The following is a 12,474-nucleotide window of genomic DNA, read 5'->3' as shown; positions in this document are numbered from 1 at the left end:
AATGGATTTATAATTCCCGAAATAAGGATTTATTTAAGTGTCATTATTTACTTTTTAGAGAGTTGCGAATGAGGTTATTATCCTCATATAGAAGGAATAATATGTACCATTATGTGCTCAATAAAGAGTTGATAATGGACTTATTTATTATCTCAGTCAATATTTATGGTGTAAACATCAGTGAAATATATAAAGAGTTTGATGATGTTAAGTTATGAGATAAGATAACGAATAGCAAAATCAAGGTAAAAATACCCGTATTGATGCTTTTTGGCATGAAGTCATCATACTTGTTACATATAAAAACGTATATAGTTTTTCATGATATAAAATACCTTGATCCACATGAACTCCAGAAGAGTGATAAAATATTTGTACAGAAGGTTTGCTCCAGTGACAAGTTAGCAAATGTATACCTACAAAATATCCATAAGATTGATATGTGTAGGTAAAGAAAAATTATTATATTTAGGGGAGCAATAAAATATAAACTATAAATAATTTTATTGGTCCAGATGATCATGAGAAAATATGATAAATTCTAATGACAATCTTGAAAATTGTACCATATCCCTTCTCTACACCCTTTAGAAACAATGATTTTACAGGCAATGTAGAATTTGAAGATTGTTATCTTCAGGGGGAGACAGGAAGTACATTCACTCGAGTCAATCCCGTAGATTGGGTTTTAAAATGACTAATAGTTATACCTTTTGCAGCATATACATACCATGTGGTTTTTTTTTTTTTTAATGAGGTATGAGTATGATATATTAATGGGGAAGTTGTATATAAAGACTTAAGTAAACAAACCCCAAATATCCTGAAGATTATGCCTTGAAGGCTTATAATTGTGCTCTTTTTTCCCTTAACTAAGCTTTTCCCACGAGGTTTTCTTAAGTTAAGGTTTTTAACGAGGCAATCAGTACAATATATGAGTTTACAAATATCATGTACTCTTTTCTTCAAATTAGGTTTTTCCCATGTGATTTTCCTAGTGAAGTTTTTAACGAGGCATGAATATATTTAAATATACTATACCTTGTACTCTTTTCTTGTATAGGTTTTTCCCACAGGGTTTTCCTAGCAAGTTTTTAACGAGGCAAGATTATGGACAAATAATGTCCAAGGGGGAGTGTTGTAATTAAATATTAATGGTGGCCATTATTTTGTAACGTTTGTAACAGACATATTAATGTCTCATTATGTATGCCATTATTATTCTATATTATATATGTGTGTAATCCTTTTGTAAGAGGAAGCCATGTAAATGAAATCATATCACTCCCTTCTCTTTGTCTATTACTTCTTATTGTTGATTCAATCCTGAAACTCACCGATTAGGAGCTATAGGCTAACGGGCACAAACAACAACATTACAACAATTTTCAAATAAAATGTAAAATTTTGTATAGAACCTACCTAGGATCCCTCTCATTAATGGTAATTAATACCGATCCTTGCATGTGTTGCTTCACTTTGACATTTTCAATCCAAAACACAAAATTTTACATCATAGTAAATATTCTTATACAAAATATTATTTTTTAATTCAATTACATCAAATTTTATTTATACATTCAATGGTGGAGCCACAATGAAAAGAGAGTGGGAGCAACTGCCTCCACTCCCCTCATCCCATTATCCTATTTATATATATTGTATGTATATGTTCCTTGTATATAAATAATTAACTAATAATAATAAATTTACATAAATTTAACTGAAAAATGAGTTAGCTTAGATGGTAATATATTTAATTTTTTTTTTTAAATGTTAGGGATTCAAATCTTACAACATGAATTTATATCGAGATTATTTCTAGTTGAATTTTTTTATTTGTAACATTTTGTTTTTAATCTCATTTGTAATATTAATAATGATATTAGTGATTTATAATATATTTGCTATTATTCGAACTATTTTATTTAATTATTATATTTCATATTTTGTGGAATTTTTATTTGTAACATTGTGTTCTTTTCTCGGTTTTTAAATATTAATAGTGATATGAGTGTTTTTATTATATAGTTTATATTCAAATTATTTTATCTAATGAATTATATTTCATATTTTGTTTTTAATATTTTTTTTTATCTCATTTTGATGTATTTTAATTTTGTTAGTTGTGTGGATCTTAATAAAGGGAAGAAGAAGAAATGATCCAAAATGGGATGAAGGATGAGAAATTATCATTAGGACTCTATATCTAACCGTCAACTAACACAATTTTTGATAAATGATTAAATTATGAAAAATCATCAAAGTCGAAAACTAAATTAAGCACAAAAAGTTATTTAAGACTAAATTGAGTAAAACTATAATAATCGAAGATTATATTGAGTATTAACTTAGACCAATTATGTGCCAACTGCAAAGTGAATAGCGCATGCAGTGCCATATTTGGTGTTGCATGTTCACATGCACCAAACTAACTCATCTATTTAACACTTCAATACCAATCAATATAATAACTCTTTATACCAAATATCATCACAAAGACATTGAGCTTAATTTATGCCCGTACAAATTCAATGTGTTTTGAAAACTTCCAATTTATTTGGTCTTGTAATTGTAAACATAAAATGTGTGGGTGGCATGCAAGGCTGCCGGCCCAAAAATTATTCCATATTGAGTTAAATAATTATTTTTAGAGAAAATACAATTTTAGTACTTCAATTGTTTCTTGAAACATTAATTCAGCTATTCATTGTGGCAATACACACACATAACTCTCCATTGATTTGCAACAAATTAAACCTTCCCTTTCTCCTCAATAAGCAAGTTTACTTTACTGGTTTTCTTGGAACATTAATTCAGCTATTCATTGTGGTAATACATACACATTACTCACCATTGATTTGCAACAAATTTTCCCTTTCTCCTCCATATGTATAAGTATTATAAGCAACCAACCATATATGTTTAGTGGTTTAATTTTCTTGGAAAGCTACTGTCTGGAGCTCAACTGGTGCAATTTCTTCATGCCTGTCTCTAATGGCTGCCAGTGAGCTGAAATCTCCTTCCAAATAACCTCTCAAGAAAGCCACCACAGCGCCCCCAACAAACGCCCTCATCGCCGCCCTCTCCTTCCCATTCTTGCACAAACAATAAGTAGCCTTCCCGCGAACCCCTCCAGTCTCATCATCAAGCATGTCAACATGCCCATAGTCTTTAGCCACAAAGTAACAAGCCGGTCCACGACACTCCTGGTAGAAATCCCGGTGGTTCACCCCCTTGGGGGCGCAAGGAGGGAATAGAGGGTTCCTCTTCACCTCCCCGAGGCCTGACCCGATCACCATCACAGCCATGCCAAGATCAAAGGACTGGGGAATGTAGGTTAGGACAGGAGGGGGAGTCTGTTTCCCTTTGTCCATTCCATCAACAGGGTCCACGCCTATCAAGGCCGAGAGTTTGAGATCAGTCCTGGCTATCTTGCCTAGAGCTAGCCCGAATGCAACTTTCCCCCCGCGGCTATGGCCTCCCAAAGCTATCTTTTGTGTGTTTGGGTGGACATGGGGAGGAAGGAAATTGTGTAGTCCTTCAGGGAGCCAGTTTGTGATTTGGGCTGTGCATTTTATCTCTTCAGTTGCATCTGCCCCTGCTACACTATATAGCTGCATCAAATATTCAAATTAAACCTAACCAACAAACTAATTTAAGTCCTAGCTAACAATCTAACATTGTCAATCTCAACATAATTATGCCCAATGTTGCAAAAATCCTGCCTAGGCACCGATTAATCCCCGCCAAGGCGCTAGGCACTAGCCGGCCGCCTAGCGTATCACCATAATCGGTGATCTAGGCAGTTGGCCGGCTAGGCGGCCGACTAGGCCGCCTAGGTCGCGTAGGTGCTGTCCGCCTAGACTTCCTAGGCACCAACTTGGCCTCCTAGGCACCGACTAGGCCGCCTAGTCGACCCATTAGCTACTGTTTCCTTCTTTTTTAAATAGGTTATTTAACTCAAAACGATGTGTCATTTTGAGCGAAATAACCCTAAATTGTTCAAACTCTATGTTTTTTAGTTAATATTTAATATTTTAGTATTAAATTAAATATTAAAATATTAAATAGTTTATAATTATCCAGTCTTAAAAAATTTTAAAAATTTAAACAATTTTTTTAAAAATAAAAAATATTCGGGCGCCTAGACACTGATTAATCCCCGCCTAGGTACCCCGAGCGCCCGAGGAGCGTCTAACGATTTTTTCAACCATGATTATGCCAAAAACTATGAAAGCAATTAGGTTAGTTAGCACTTGACAGAGTTTTTTGCACTTTTAGTCCCACGACTATAGTGGCACTGGCAGAATTGATCCACGACTTTTGAACCTTGCAATTTTAGTCCACAACTATTGATTTTTTTGCAAAAATGGTCCTTCCGACCACTTTTCCGTCAAAATTTCACCGGAAAAAAAAAATCTTCATTTTTAACTGGGTTAAAATTGACATTTTACTTATCTCAAAAAATTAAAAGAAAAAAATTGATATTTGACTACATACAATATTACTGGGCTACATACTACTGTCCTAGGCAGCGGAGTACATGTACCACTCCAATGCTTCTGCCGGATAACCCAACTAGTCCGGAGAACGTCACGGCCGCTCCGCCGCTTACTGAGAGCCCTGCCTGCTCCAGCCGTCGCCTAGGGCAGTAGTATGTAGCCCAGTAATATTGTATGTAGTCAAATATCAATTTTTTTCTTTTAATTTTTTGAGATAAGTAAAATGTCAATTTTAACCCGGCTAAAAATAGAGAACTTTTTTTTTTCGGTGAAATTTTGACGAAAAAGTGACCGGAAAGACCATTTTTACAAAAAAAATCAATAGTCATGGACTAAAATTACAAGGTTCAAAAGTCGTGGATCAATTCTGCCAGTGCCACTATAGTCGTGGCACTTGACATCAATTGGAGCATAACATTGATCATTGCCCTGTCTCTTCCTAAATATTTTCCCAACTTCTTCTCTGGCATGGTTTCTTTTAAGGGGCACACAATTCGGTGAATAAATAAACAATCCGGGTGTTAATTAGCCACATATATATACTTAAAAAAGATATATATAATTATATAAACCGCAAGAATTAGGAAATAATAATGATTCAGGTGTGAACAAGAGAAGATAAGATAAGGCAGGCAGGTAGGTAAAGTGAAGTTGAAACCACGAAACAAATACATACCTGGGGAGCAACAACAATGAAGCCATGAGAAGCGATGTGTTGAATGAGCTGAGAGTAGAAAGAGTTGTAGAAAAGATAGCCATGAAGAAACAAGAAGATTGGGAAAGCCCCTGCAGAAGCTTCTGAAGGGGTGGCAATCAAGAGTGGCTTTGGAGGGGGGTGTGAAGTGCATTTATGGGGTTCAACACTCACCAACTCAACTGTGTATTTGCCAACATCAAAGATGTTAGTAGCAGTAGAAGAAGATGATGAGAAAGTCACTGCCATGGCTAGCTGATGAGAGTCCAAGTCTAAAGTCTATGCTGTTTGCTTGGGAGTTGGGATAAAGTAATTTTGTGTGGCCCTTATAACCCCCACCTCTTTGTACTATTCACTCCACAGGGGCTTCCAGTTTGGGCTTTATTCAAAACATTCTCAGTGAGTGCAGTGATGTTGGTCCATAATTCCACAGACCAACTAGGGTTCACAATACAATATAGACCTTGGTCCATAGTATAACAATTATCATGAAGCGTTATGCTGTGCAACTGTGGTGCACACGGTTGTAAAAACGATGTCGTTTTGATGTTCAACTTTAAAAAAAATACAGTTTCGATTGTCGTTAACAGCATTATGTTGTGCATAATTTGAACTATATAGTTCATTCATTCTGGATATATAGTTCATTCATTCTGGATATATAGTTCATAAATTCTGGATATATAGTTTAAATTATGCACAACATAACGACGTTAACAGTAATCGAAACTGTTTTTTTTTTAAGTCGGACGCATCGTTTTTAATCAAAACGACGCCGTTTTTGCAACCATGTGCACGGCATAATTTGCGCAATTGTCATTTACTGGCAAATTATATCATGGACCATGCCCTTGGTAGACCCTGATCCAAAACGATATTCAAATTATGGAGCTAGAGACTACAATTACATATTAAGTACTTATTGTCTGCTATTAATAAAGGGTGAACGTAACCAACTTAGGCTGCTTAATTGACAGAGTGGCCGTACACTCTCATCCTTTAAAAGATCAGAGACTCGTTTGACAAAATCAATATAATCAACACTTTGCTCTCCAGTGTGGATAGAGATTAGTCTAAATATAGTACATGCCAGACTTAAAGGTGTCTCCTATATAATTAGGGCCTAAAGTTAAACCGGCAAGGGATCAAAGTGAATTATTATTCAAATGTAAATAAATTATCAAAATTTCCTATCCAAAAAACCTCTTTGTATTCTCTGCCATGATCTTCTCAGCACTCCCTCAGTCCCTCTCTATAATCTGAAATCAAGAACCCGAACATACTATTCATAAAGGTATTACTCTAAAAAATTGTCAAACTAGAATTGGTTGAAACCTTACACTGTGAATTTTGCTTCTTAAACTCCTTATTTTCTGAAAGGGATTATTTTCACTTTTACTATAAGCTCATTTTCACCTTTGATCTCCAAGTATTATTATTTTACACATTTGATAACAATTTCTAATATTTTTTTTGTCACATTAGTATTGATATGTCCAAGCATTTTTGGGCCTAGAATACTGAGCAATTGGACCAGCGAAAGGAGTTGGGTCAATAGACCAGTACTAAATCAGACTAGGAACATATAAAGCCCAATATAATTATAATAAGTTTTTATTTTTTTTTATTTATTTTTATTAAAAATAATTTATTATGTAATTAATTTGTGAATATATTTATTAAAATAAACTGACCTACAAACTCACATGTATATTTTGTTCTACATTATTTGTGAAACACAATAGCTTTGTGTGCAATAGTTATGTTGTGCACCATGCATGGTGCACACGGTTGCAAAACGATGTTGTTTTGACTAAAAACGCGCATCCCATTTAAAAAAAAAAAAAATCAATTTCGATTCTCCTCAACAGCATTATGTTGTTCACTCATTGTGGATATTTAGTTCATTCATTCTGGATTTTGTGTTATTCATTCACTGTGGATATATAGTTATGAATTTGTGGATACATAATTCAAATTATGCACAAAAAAATGCTATGCCGGGAATCGAACCTGTTTTTTTTTTTTTTTTTTTAAGTGGGACGCGCGTTTTTAGTCAAAACGACGTCGTTTTTGCAACCGTGTGCACCATACATGGTGCACATGGTTGCACAGCATAATTTGCGCTTTGTGTGGCTCATCCTATCCGCCCATCCCACTAAATTTCAATTTAGCCTGTTTGGGTGATCGGATTTATCAATTTTTTTATCAGACTATTTTTCCTTTTGCCCTAACTCTAAAATTCTTTTGTTTTATCTCACCAACCTGTCAATTTCAGGCTAAAATTAACATTCCTACAATAGAAAATATTTCTCACCTCCGCTCCATTGTCATCTCTATGAGTATGTCATAAATTAACAATAAATTACAATTTTTCACGTCGTATTATCAAGATAGGTAACACCTAAACATCAACAGGAAATGTAAAGTAAGTAAAAGAAAAATGACAAACCTTATATGCTTAGCATGGTATCACATGATCAATAGTTTTCTAATTAAATGTGGGCAAGTAAAAGTCACTAAAAGTTAAAACTCACTAATTAGTAATTAGTACCATTACAACTCATAAAACTTTTTATGTTTGTACATATTCCCTAATCTTTTAGTCTGTAATTATGTACTAAAAGACAATCCAAGCTATATATCACAGCTCACAAGAACAGTTCCCAGTTAGATCACAAGTCCTAATCCTATGAACGTTAAACATAAACAAAAACACAAAGGATGATTAAGTGCATGTCTTTATCTTCAAGAATATTATAGCCAGCCAGCAAGAACAGGATCCTTAGCCTTCTTTTTGACTGAAGCAGTCAGTCCAAGATCCTCCTTTTCTTACACCACAAATATTAAAAACACAGACATACTTCACATGGTTTTCTTGCTTTACTTAGGATCTTCACTTTACTTTAGCAGATCAAAAAAACAAAAACAAAAGCCAAAAACTACAATCTCCAAAGCAAAGCTGACCCTTTTGTGATAAACCTTACATCCCTTTATACATTAACAACACCTGGAAATCAAAAGTAGAAAACAACCCCAACCCAATTTTCAATATTATGTTAATTCTGCTAATACCATAATCATCTAAGTAGTATTTTTGATTGTTCAATATACGTTGTTCCTGTTGTTGTTGTTGTTGTTGTTGTTCCTCTCTGCTGCAATTGCCAACAGCCTCGACACGCCTTGAGTCCAAACGTCGTGCTCCCTTTGATCCCGGCACTCGAATTCGACTACTCCCCGCGTGACGGTCTTCAGAGCGAAGTACCGGAAGTTGTCACCGCCCTCCACCAGGTGCCGCCCCGGCCAGGCCGGGAGGTTTTTCATGACCTCTATCACCACATCTACACCAAACATGCATTCAAGTAAGGATATGAAAGTTAAAGGGGGCGGGGCGGGGCGCCTTTTGTCATCTTTTATTCAATCAATTGCATTCTGCTTTTCTCAAATCCCCAGGCAGAAGGGGAAGGGGACCCATATCTAATTGTGTTCGACATCATTAGAGAGACAAAACAAAAGTAGAGCAAGTAAGAACACTACTTACTCTTTTTCTTTTTCGTTATGGTCCCAGCGACATGTCTGCTCTTCATTTTTAGCATCACCTATAGAAAAGAAACGTCAAAGTTTATATTGCATTTTAAGGATAAAAAGATTAAAATAAAAGCAGATTCTTTTGATTGTATCAAGCAGAGCTTTAGCTTTTATAGTTGCAAATTTTGTTAAAGAAGTTTCTAATTATTGTAACTTCAAGCATTTGAAACCACTGTTTTTTTCACCTAAAGACACATCAACAGTTAAACGAGAAAAAATAACAAAAAAGCTCACCTGACCCATTCTGTTGATATACACAGATACTATCTTCCAATGAAGATCACCTGCAATGAGCAATGGAATCGTTTAAATTGAATTTAATCGTTCCCCCGTTTCAACCTATTGCTAGAATTCCAACTTTGTAGATTCGAAGTTTATGGCCTAACTGTTTAACTAATTCCTTTTCCAAAATCTTTGATCAGTTAAGAAAATGAACAACTAACAACCTTTACGAGTGCGCTTTAGTAGCTCAGAACCTCTGGAAAGCAATTCCCGGCTGCAAATCCCGAGAAAGTTCTCTTCAGGCGCAAGCTCGCCACTTGAACTGCCATTACTACCATTGCTCCCATTGCTACCACCGGTTCTTTTATCGACTGGAATTACCGCAGCTATATTCCACACTTCCTTTAGTGCTCGAGCCTTTAGTGTAGCCGCACCTCGAAGAGCTGCAAAATTTGACACGATAAATTTAAGGCAAAATTTAACATAAATTGAAGCATCATAAGAGGCAACGGGAAATTAAAGCACCTGTAGCTGCAGCAGCAGTGAGTGTCATGATATCCCCGGGTGATCGAACATTTACAGCTGAACTAACCACGGATGCCAGGTGCTCCCGCTCAGCTCCCATCGATTCAGCCGCTTCAACGCACTGAGCCGCCACGAGGGTGGCGGCAGAGGCTACAGCCATATTAGTTTTAGCCACGTGCTCGTCTTTGCCCGCTCCCGACGAGGCAGCAGTGGCGGCAGCCATAGCAGCCACAGCAGCCGCAACACCAGCAACCGAAATGGCTGCGTGTAATTGTGCATTGTGGGCCCTCGTCTCCTCTTTCTTCTTCTCCTTCCTGTCCTTCAACCACCTCCCTACCGTCTTCCCACCCCCAGTTGCAGCTACAGCCACCGTAGCACTGCCGCCCTTGTATTGGTTGTTCACTGGCGGGTTGCTTATGCGACAAAACTACACACAAAACAAGCATTAGTAGTCAGCTACTAGCAGAATTTTATGCAGAAACTTTGTTAAACCCTTTGGTTTATGCAATTTGCAGAACACTGCCCCCTGTTGAGCATATAACCATTAATGTGCAATCCAACTATCAGCTTAGGCTTTTAGTTGAGATGGAGCACACGCCGGTATATCTACCCTGTTTCAGCATTAATTTTGGAATTAATAATCCCACTAGATTATTTGGACCATTTTTTTCTTTGGTGAATGAAAAAAGGACCAAATTTCAGAGACCACATTGAACCAATGGCAACCTCAAGAAATTTTTTATCTTCCCAATAAGCTTGGCCATCATATCAAGAACTTATGAGAATCATTCTTATACCATAGAAATGCTCTAATTCTGTATTGTAACTCAGCAATTATCCTCCCCCACCCTATTACAGTAAAATTTCACTTTTTACTAAACCAACAAAACCATGCAAATTAAAATGAGAATCAGAAACACATTAACAGTCTAGAAATCACACTAAATTCTGAGAAAAGCTAAGTATGAGACCGACCATGGAAAGGAAAGGAATGGGGTTATGGGGAATGGGAATAGAAATGAGAAAGCATCTGCTTTATTTAATTTCCACACTGTGGGCTTTGTGGGTTAAAGAGAAAGCTGATGAACAGAGAGACATAAACATGTTTCAGCCTGCAACTTCAGAACTCGTGCTTTGTATACCAGACAAGTTTTTAACACAACCCTTTCATAATTTGCAATTATATGCGTCTACATACAAATATATAAACACACAGAGAGAGAGATTAGAAACCTTTGAGTCATCCATTTCGGAAGGGGAGACGGGTGGGCTGTCAGTGAGAGGCCCACTGCTGTGAGAGAGCCGGCCAGATGTGCGTGGTGATACATCCTGCTGTTAAACAAACACAACATTAATTTTAGTATTTGAAATAACAAACAAAACCTTAAAAGAAAGGTAGAAATACCATGATTCAAGATTTCAAGACTTGCAGGTTAGTAAGAAAGAGAATTTCCAGAGTAATTTAAAATGGCCTCGAAGAATGATTTTTGAATAAAATATAAAATAGAAAGAACCCAGAGAGGAAGAGTGCTACACTGCTATATATGTGATTAGAATTTTTCTTTTTGTTTTCCCCATAAAACAAGAAACTACTGTTGTCGCACATTACTGCTTCCGAGACCTTTTGATTTTGTAAGAAATTCATTAAGGTATTAAAAAAATGGATAATAAGAGATAGGGAATAAACAGAGGAAAAAACAAAGCAGATAATTCCAACCCAGAAGAAGCAGATAGAGACAAAGCATAGATACAGTTCTATTTACAAGTCAAATTGTTTTCATTTTTCAATCTCTCTGTCTCATTATATTATATAGATATATACACATGTATGTGGGCAATGGATGCTTACAGACTGAGACATAATGCATTCCATGATAAGCTGAGAAGTCTCGGAGGAAGCGAAGGAAAAAGGGTTGCCGGAAACAGTGGCGGCGACATCTTCGAACTCGCCGATGATGTCCTCCGGGATGGTGGCTCCACCTCCCCCGCCGGCGGAGGAAGTGCTTCCGGCAAAGCTCTTACCGAGAAGCTGAGGAGGAGGAGGAAGAGGAGGAGCTAGAGCTTTGGAGATTTCAAGAGCAGAGACGCTCCAAGAACGTGACAGAAATTCCATGGGCTCCCTCGGCGTCTCCGGCGGCCGGAACATGGACTGAAGCTGGTCCATTTTGTATACGGGTCGGGTCTGTTTAACGTGAGGAAAATGTGTATTTCGGTAGAAGAGGAGTAGAGGTTTGGGGAGAGGGGAGAGGGGTGGATGCTTTATAGATCAAAGAGTGAGAGAGACAGAATGTGCAGCCACAACAGTCTTGTGTGTGCAGAGAGAGAGAAGGAGAGAGAGACAAAAAGCGCAGCTAAATTTGTCAGAAAATTTCAGAGCTTAAATATAGTACTAATCTGGATTTAGTTATTTCTACAAAATATGTTAATTGCTAAGATGTTCATTTCCTCGTGATCATAGTGGACAAAGAATATACATTAGTTATAAGTGATTGATTCAAATTAAGAATATTCAAATCTTATGGTCGTTTAATTAATGTGACTAGAATTGTCATCATAGAACTTTTTTTTATAAATAATCTACTCATTGCGAGATGCATATGTAAATACATTTATTAAATTTAAATAGAGAGTATTTAGTTTGCAATAGCATACATGTAATACTTTTTCTTCTTTTTTTTTTTTTTGTAAAACATTGATTACATATGCATTTAGTGCATGTAATATGTTAAAAGATCTTCTATTATTTAAGAAAGTGTAATATGTTTTTGTATGATTTTTATAATTTTTTTTTATCATATCTTATCCAATCTCTTTCACAAGTTAATGTAAACTTTTTGACAATATAAATGTAGGGTACGGTGAGTTTGGTTCACAAAAAAATAAGTTAATGGGAGAAATTATTTCTCAAATGTAACCAAAAATAAAAAATAAAAAAATAGA

At 36.1% G+C, this 12,474-nt stretch overlaps 2 protein-coding genes across 4 annotated transcripts; both read right to left on the bottom strand.

The window, feature by feature from the left end:
• Positions 1-2,689: 2,689 nt before the first annotated feature.
• LOC109176252 (chlorophyllase-2, chloroplastic) lies at positions 2,690-5,535 on the bottom strand. Of its 2 annotated transcripts, XR_002053357.1 has the most exons (3): positions 5,182-5,535; positions 2,855-3,617; positions 2,690-2,820 (listed from the first exon to the last, which is right to left on the bottom strand). XR_002053357.1 is itself a non-coding variant. In XM_019325711.1 (2 exons), the coding sequence occupies exons 1-2, from the start codon at positions 5,446-5,448 to the stop codon at positions 2,934-2,936; spliced, it is 951 nt and encodes a 316-aa protein (XP_019181256.1). In that variant the 5' UTR covers positions 5,449-5,535; the 3' UTR covers positions 2,690-2,933. The 2 variants fall into 2 exon arrangements, 1 of the variants encoding a protein (XP_019181256.1); XM_019325711.1 differs by having other exon boundaries at positions 2,690-3,617.
• Positions 5,536-7,924: 2,389 nt separating this feature from the next.
• Positions 7,925-11,901, bottom strand: LOC109176290 (VAN3-binding protein-like). 2 transcript variants are annotated; one of them, XM_019325759.1, is made up of 7 exons: positions 11,384-11,901; positions 10,768-10,863; positions 9,535-9,961; positions 9,234-9,452; positions 9,022-9,071; positions 8,741-8,798; positions 7,925-8,540 (listed from the first exon to the last, which is right to left on the bottom strand). In XM_019325759.1, the coding sequence occupies exons 1-7, from the start codon at positions 11,696-11,698 to the stop codon at positions 8,305-8,307; spliced, it is 1,401 nt and encodes a 466-aa protein (XP_019181304.1). In that variant the 5' UTR covers positions 11,699-11,901; the 3' UTR covers positions 7,925-8,304. The 2 variants fall into 2 exon arrangements, with proteins under 2 accessions (XP_019181304.1, XP_019181303.1); XM_019325758.1 differs by having other exon boundaries at positions 10,768-10,866; positions 11,384-11,897.
• Between the last annotated feature and the right edge of the window lie 573 nt (positions 11,902-12,474).

Source organism: Ipomoea nil, unplaced genomic scaffold, assembly GCF_001879475.1.
Source record: "Ipomoea nil cultivar Tokyo-kokei standard unplaced genomic scaffold, Asagao_1.1 scaffold0688, whole genome shotgun sequence".
Lineage (NCBI taxonomy): Eukaryota > Viridiplantae > Streptophyta > Magnoliopsida > Solanales > Convolvulaceae > Ipomoea > Ipomoea nil.
Note: the sequence above shows the minus strand (reverse complement) of the source record. Positions and strands in the feature narration are given on the sequence as shown.

Excerpts from the sequence above, each read along its gene's own strand:
- LOC109176252 (XM_019325711.1), bottom strand. The coding sequence starts at position 5,448 with ATGGCAGTGACTTTCTCATCATCTTCTTCTACTGCTACTAACATCTTT. Across the intron at positions 3,618-5,181 it reads TCATTGTTGTTGCTCCCCAG|CTATATAGTGTAGCAGGGGC; the intron begins GTATGTATTTGT and ends TATTTGATGCAG.
- LOC109176290 (XM_019325758.1), bottom strand. The coding sequence starts at position 11,698 with ATGGACCAGCTTCAGTCCATGTTCCGGCCGCCGGAGACGCCGAGGGAG. Across the intron at positions 9,962-10,767 it reads CCGAAATGGATGACTCAAAG|TTTTGTCGCATAAGCAACCC; the intron begins GTTTCTAATCTC and ends TTTTGTGTGTAG. Across the intron at positions 9,072-9,233 it reads ACTAAAGCGCACTCGTAAAG|GTGATCTTCATTGGAAGATA; the intron begins GTTGTTAGTTGT and ends TGCTCATTGCAG.